At 41.3% G+C, this 6886-nt stretch overlaps 1 protein-coding gene across 1 annotated transcript in view; it reads right to left on the bottom strand.

The window, feature by feature from the left end:
• Window positions 1-2116: 2116 nt before the first annotated feature.
• The window catches only part of col9a1b (collagen, type IX, alpha 1b), an 85570-nt gene continuing 80800 nt past the window's right edge, over window positions 2117-6886 (bottom strand). Inside the window, exon 32 of the mRNA XM_055635035.1 lies at window positions 2117-3316. Coding sequence (XP_055491010.1) covers window positions 3132-3316 — 185 coding nt within the window. The 3' untranslated portion in view covers window positions 2117-3131. The remainder of the gene's footprint in view (window positions 3317-6886) is intronic.

Genomic DNA, 6886 nt, shown 5'->3' with positions numbered 1-6886 from the left:
TATTGCTTTATAATTCATGATTACATTGTGTACCGCTCATTTAAATAAACCGTCTACTGCTTTAGAACCTGGGTCTTAGTCGAATATATCAAATCACATCTAAGTTCACAGCATGAGAATAGGCCATGCATACCTTATCTCAAATTCTCAGTTTCCACTGCAAGATGAGGCTTTCCACTCAAGGAAGATATCCTGCAGTTCTCATGCTCCCTCTCCTCCAGACATAACAAGGATAGAGTACCTTCCATCTCAGAGTGCCGTACCTCTCCTTTATCCGTCCTCTTTCCTTCCCTACTGCCCTCTCATCCACATCCGTCCTTCCAGCCTTATATTTCATTCCTCCTCCTTCCTTATCTGACACTTTGTCTCCTTTTCACCTCTAGCCTTTGTCATCTCCTCCAATCTCCTTCCCTCACCTGTATCTACCTACCAGGCATTGCCCCGCCACAACCTCTCTTTCTTAGATTTCTCCCCCTTACTCCATCAGTCTGACGAAGGGTCCTTACCTGAAATATCAACTATCTGTTTCCTCCACAGATGATGCCTGATCTGCTGAGTTCTTCCAGCACTTTTTCTTGCTCAAGATTGCAGCATCTGTGGTCTCTTCTGTCTCCATACCGATCTCAGTTGTTTTATCCCTCACTTTATTTCATTCTATCAAGGTATCTTCCTATCTTTTTGTAGCTTCTCCATAATTTAATCTATTATACTCAAGTTGAACACTGGCTTAGGTTGAAGCTGCACATTCAAGCAACAAACTCACATTTTTAAAGAGCTTTATCAAGGCCTTCTATTTTTTTTTTAGAAGATCTTCAGTCTGCTCGTTCACTGTATAAATTCTCACTTCTGGAATCGTGCTCGTAACTTTTCTATGCCTTCTCTCTGCAATTTGGAAAGTAGAAATGAACTCATAATCTAAGCGAGTTTCTATGAATGTGTAACATATCGTACTTTCAAATTATCTATCTACAAAAATGAAACACAACGCATTTGAATGTGTCTGTTACCTCAGATTTAAAATGAGCATTTGTATATTTAGTTTCTGGTAACATAATAGGAAGGTAAAATACACAGGAGCTTAAAACAAAGCAGAACATTACTGCTACCCTATCTGCTGCAGCTAAATGCAGCACATGCAGTGTTCATTCCCAAGTGTTAAAGCTCATATAACCATATAACAATTACAGCACGGAAACAGGCCATCTCGACCCTTCTAGTCCGTGCCGAACACATAATCTCCCCTAGTCCCATATACCTGCGCTCAGACCATAACCCTCCATTTCCTTCCCTAGGTAAGAGCATATTTATATGCTCTTACCTAGAAATATTTGTCTAATAAAAGTTGGCATTTCTGGCAACATTACTGTATGTTTTGGGAAGTACAGGTTTTTCTGCTATTCCCATTAGTTATAATGTGATTGATGGGAACATTATTTGCATTACGAGGGCAGCTTTTGATGTAGAGTAATCGCAATCAGAAAAGTTAAATTTGAGCTTTAATGGGATTTACAGCCTGTTCTGCTACAAATGATATAACGTGAGGTTTCTTAGGAAAAAGGTTTCTATTGTGTTATAGCAGAGCACTTTATCACTCTTTGCAATTATTTCTGCCACCACCTCCTATTGGTACTGCAAATGCACCTCCACTCTGAGGCAGTCCTTATCCTCTAGGATGACAATGTTCTAGTCAGAAAAACTTGACGGGGAGGGGAGGAGTGGGGTGGGACACATGATGTCCTCTCTTCTGTCTCCATCTCTTACATTGCCGGGGAATGTTCCTTTAAAGGTTGCAACCCTGGCACCTGCACTAAATACAAAGTTATTATTTGGAATTGATGTGGTTTCCCTTAGAAGGAGGGACTCCCAAATGAAAACGTGCCCATGCTAATAAATGGTGTGATACTGTTAATCAATAAATGCAATCTAAAACATGATTCTATTAAAGTGGGTAAAGTTGTGCCGCATTGTATTGGCACTCTGATTACAGCTGATTCATTTCTAGACACATTTCTGTTTTTTTCTGTTCTTTCTCAGTTTAAAAAATTGAGAACAAATAATACAAAAATATAGGTTAAACATAGAATAAAATATTTAAATTAGTCACTTATTGCAAATAAATGGTGTGATACTTTTAATCAATAATTTTTTTTTTTTTTACAAAGAACACAAGACATGTACACTGCAAATCTCTGGTCTAGGAAAAAAATCTGAGAATATCATGCAACAATTGTATAGTTGTGCTGACTGATTAGACTGTTAATTATTTGAACTGACCATTCATATAAAAGCATGCACTATTTGAAGAAATCTGCATTTATTATATTTTTCTGCAACAATAACAATATCATTTTAGAGTGAAAAATAAATAACAGGCCTTTAATGTATTAATTGTTCAGTTTCCATAAATGAAACTCTGGTTTGACAATGTTAAGTTGCTAAATTTAACCAAGGACCTTAAGCAGAAGGATACAAGTAGAAATCAAAATACTTAATGTACACTAAACCAAAGTTGCTAGGATTAAATTTTCTTCATTCATACTTGTTAAATAATGTGTACCAAGAAAAAAAAGTAATTTCCCTTGAATAATCCAGAATCAGACATTTACAGAGCACGCAGCGACCCTGTGTGGCATGCTTTTATATGAATGGTCTCTGACAAATCATTTCTGTACAAAATGGAACTTGAGTTTTTGTTAATAGTTTTAGTATACAATATTGTACAAACAGATCAGCAAAGCTTCATCAGTTGGCTTCCCTAATTCTGCTAAATTTTAAAATTTTACAAGATGAAATGGAAGATATTTTTTCTGAGGTAATAATTAACACAATCTTCTCTTTTAAGTTATTTATTGGAAAATAATGGGGACTCTGTAACACACCAGGGAAGGGAAGTATCAGGAAATGATCGAAGGTACATTTTCTTTTGGTAATCTTTTAATTTCAATGTACATCCAATGGAGAACCATGGTCCGGTCACTTATGGAGCACCATTAGTTTGAATTAGAATGTCAAGTACAATATCTTTTTCAAATCAAAACATAAGTCAATTTCCCAGATTAAAGTTTATGTGGGTTTCAGTTCTTTTTTTTTCTGCAATCTGCTCCACATCCAAAGAGTTACACATCAATAGTTCATGGTCCTTTTACATTTTCTGGTGGTGGTGCCCGTAAAGCTTGTGTGCAGGCAGAGAACTCACAGTAGCCTGGAGGACCCGCACGGCCAGGAGAACCAGGAATACCCGACTGCCCTGCCTTTCCAGGTGGGCCTCTCTCACCATCACGGCCATCCCTGCCAAAGTTATTCTTGCCAGGCTCCCCTACATCAAAGCAAAGGTGTCATTAATGCCAATGACTGGTATGAAGTACAAACAGATTGATGCTCGCTACCGATCCTATTTAAATACTATGTCCCATTCTACATTGTATTTCTGATAACTTAGCACCCAACAATAAGCTTTTCACTGTACCTCGGTACACATGACAATAAACTTAAACTGAACAGGTCTGTTTACTTCCTAAATGCTACTTAAATCACTCGATGGAGAAAGCAAGATCAAAGGAAACATGAAAATAGAATGAGAATATTTTGTTACGATACCTGGAAACAGAACAGAAACAAAACAAAAAAAGGATGGAATTCTTTCCTGAAAAGGCAGTGGATTTAGGGAGAATTGGGCATTCAAGACTGAAATTGGTAGAGTATGAATAGGTTAGGCACTATTGTTAGCAAATTAGCCACAATGAATTACAAAGCAGATTTGAATATCTAAATAGTCAAATCATCATCCCATGATCCTCTGGTAAATGTATGGTTCCAGGAATGTGAGCAAGATGTCCACAGAGTCATCCCTATATCCATCATTCAATCTGGAGAATAGCAACATCCCATGGTAAATGATCAGCAAAAAATTTATCGTATCGTAAAATGCGAGAAAATGTAACCAAATCTGATCGTGTTAACTTCCTGCTTTTCTTCCTCATTTTGAAGATGAGCCCACATTCAAACTGCTGCTGGAAGGAACTGCAGATGTTGGGTTGCACCAAATATAGGCACAAATAGCTGGAGTAACTCAGCGGGACAGGCAGCATCTCTGGAGAGAAGGAATTGTGACATTTTGACTCAGTCTGAAGAAGGGTCTCCACTAAAAACGTCACCCATTCCTTCTCTCCAGAGATAGCATGGAACACCTCATCTTGGGTGCAGATGCGCATAGACGGAGGAATTGGGAGTAGGGGATAGAGTCTTTGCAGGAAGCAGGGTGGGAAGAAGTGTAGTCAAGATAGTTGTGGGAGTCAGTGGGTTTGAAATAAATGTGAAGTTACAGATAAATGTGAGGTTATCCACTTTGCCGGCAAAAACAAGGGGGCAGATTATTAACTCAATGGGGTTAGGTTAGTTAAAGGGGAGGTGCAGCGAGGCCTCGGCGTCCTTGTACACCGGTCACTGAAAGTTGGCTTACAAGTACAGCAGGCAGTGAAGAAAGCTAATGGAATGTTGGCCTTCATAACGAGGATTTCAGTATAGGAGTAAAGAGGTTCTTCTGCAGTTGTATAGGGCTCTGATGAGTACACATCTGGAGTATTGTGTACAGTTTTGGCCACCTAATTTGAGGAAGGGCATCCTTGTGATTGAGGCAGAGCAGCGTAGGTTTACGAGATTGATCCCTGGGATAGCGGGACTGTCATATGAGGACGATTGAAAAGACTAGGCTTGTATTCACTGGAGTTTAGAAGGATGAGGGGGCTCTTATAGAAACATATAAATTATGAAAGGACGGGACAAGCTAGATGCAGGAAAAATGTTCCCAATGTGGGGCGAGTCCAGAACCAGGGGCCACAGTCTTAGAATAAAGGGGAGGTCATTTAAGACTGAGGTGAGAAAAAACGTTTTCACGCAGAGAGTTGTGAATTTATGGAATTCCCTGCCACAGAGGGCAGTGGAAGCCAAATCACTGGATGGATCTAAGAGAGAGTTAAATGGAGCTCTGGGGGCTAGTGGAGTCAAGGGATATGGGGAGAAGGCAGGCACGGGTTATTGGTAGGGGACGATCAGCCATTATCACAATGAATGGCGGTGCTGGCTCGAAGGGCCGAATGGCCTCCTCCTGCACCTATTTTCTATGTTTCTAAATAGTCAATAGTCTATTTCTTGTGATGGAGACTGTGAGATCAAGAAAGTGGAGGGAGGTGTCAGAGATGGTCCAAGTAAAATTGGTGGTGAAGTTGATGAAGTTCTATTGGGATCTATACTGGGATCTCTTTTGTGTGTGATATATAGAAATAGCTTGGACGTAAACAAAGACAGGTTCGTTAGTAAGTTTGCAGATGACACCAAGATTATGGACTGTGAAGAAGGCTGCCTCGCCAACAGCCTGTCTGTCCCTTCTTTTGTTGTTTGTTTGTATGTGTTAAATGTATGTATTTAGTGTTCTTTAGCTTGTTTTAAGTGGGGAGTTGGCGGAAACCTTTTCTAATCTCTTACCTCGACAGAGATGCGATTTTTTACCGTATCGTATCTCTGCCCGCACTGCGGACTAACATTGAGGAATTGGCGCCGTCTGCTGGAGACCGATTTCGAGAGCTTCACTGCGCGTGCCAGCAGACTATAACATCATGGAGCCCGCGATCCCTTTGCCAGGGATCGATCACTGAGATCAACCGCGGGAGTCTGCGGTACTTTAACATCACAGAGCCCGCGAGAGACCAACTTCGGGAGCTCCAAGCCGCAGGAGCTTCGACCGCCCCAATGTGGGAGCTTCCATCGCCCCGATCTATACACAATACCTCATAGTTAAAAAGCAAAAACAGGCGTATATAAATTTTTGCAAAGTAATTAAAAATAAATAACTGAAATATCACATTTACATAAGTAATCAGACCCTTTGTAATGACACTCAAAATTGAGCTTCGGTGTATTCTGTTTCCATTGATTATCCTTGAGATGTTTCTACAACTTGATTGGAGTCCACATGTGGTAAATTAAATTGATTGGACATGATTTGGAAAGGCACACACCTCTCTATATAAGGTCCCACAGTTGACATTGCATGTCAGAACAAAAGCCAAGCCATGAAGATGAAGGAATTGACCTTAGACCTCCGAGACAGGATTGTGTCGAGACACAGATCTGGGGAAGGGTATAAAGCAATTTCTGCAGCATTGCAGGTCCAGAAGAGCACAGTGGCCTCCGTCATTCTAAAATGGAAGAACTTTAGAACCACCAGGACTCTTCATAGAGCTGCCGTCCGGCCAAACTGAGCAATCGGGGGACAAGGGCCTTGGTCAGGGAGGTGACCAAGAACCCGATGGTCACTCTGACAGAGATCCAGAGTTCCTCTGTGGAGATGGGAGAAACTTCCAGAAGGACAACTGTATCTGCAGCACTCTACCAAGCAGGCCTTTATGGTAGAATGGCCAGACAGAAGCCACTCCTCAGTAAAAGGCACATGACAGCCCGCTTGGAGTTTGCCAAAAGGCACCTAAACAAGATTCTCTGGTCTGATGAAACCAAGATTGAACTCTTTGGCCTGAATACTAAGCTTCACGTCTGGAGGAAACTAGGCACCGCTCATCACCTGGCCAATACCATACCTACGGTGAAGCATGGTGGTGGCAGCATCATGCTGTGGGGATGTTTTTCAGCGGCAGGAACGAGGAGACTGTCAGGATCAAGGGAAAGATGAACGGAGCAAAATACAGAGAGACCCTTGATGAAAACCTGCTCCAGAGCATGCAGGACCTCAGACTGGGGCGGAGGTTCACCTTCCAACAGGACAACGACCCTAAGCACACAGCCAAGACAATGCAGGAGTGGCTTCGTGACAAGCCTGTGAATGTCTTGAGTGGTGCAGCCAGAGCCCGGACTTGAACTTGATCGAACATCTCTG

Source organism: Leucoraja erinacea, chromosome 5 (genome assembly GCF_028641065.1).
Source record: "Leucoraja erinacea ecotype New England chromosome 5, Leri_hhj_1, whole genome shotgun sequence".
Lineage (NCBI taxonomy): Eukaryota > Metazoa > Chordata > Chondrichthyes > Rajiformes > Rajidae > Leucoraja > Leucoraja erinaceus.
Note: the sequence above shows the minus strand (reverse complement) of the source record. Positions and strands in the feature narration are given on the sequence as shown.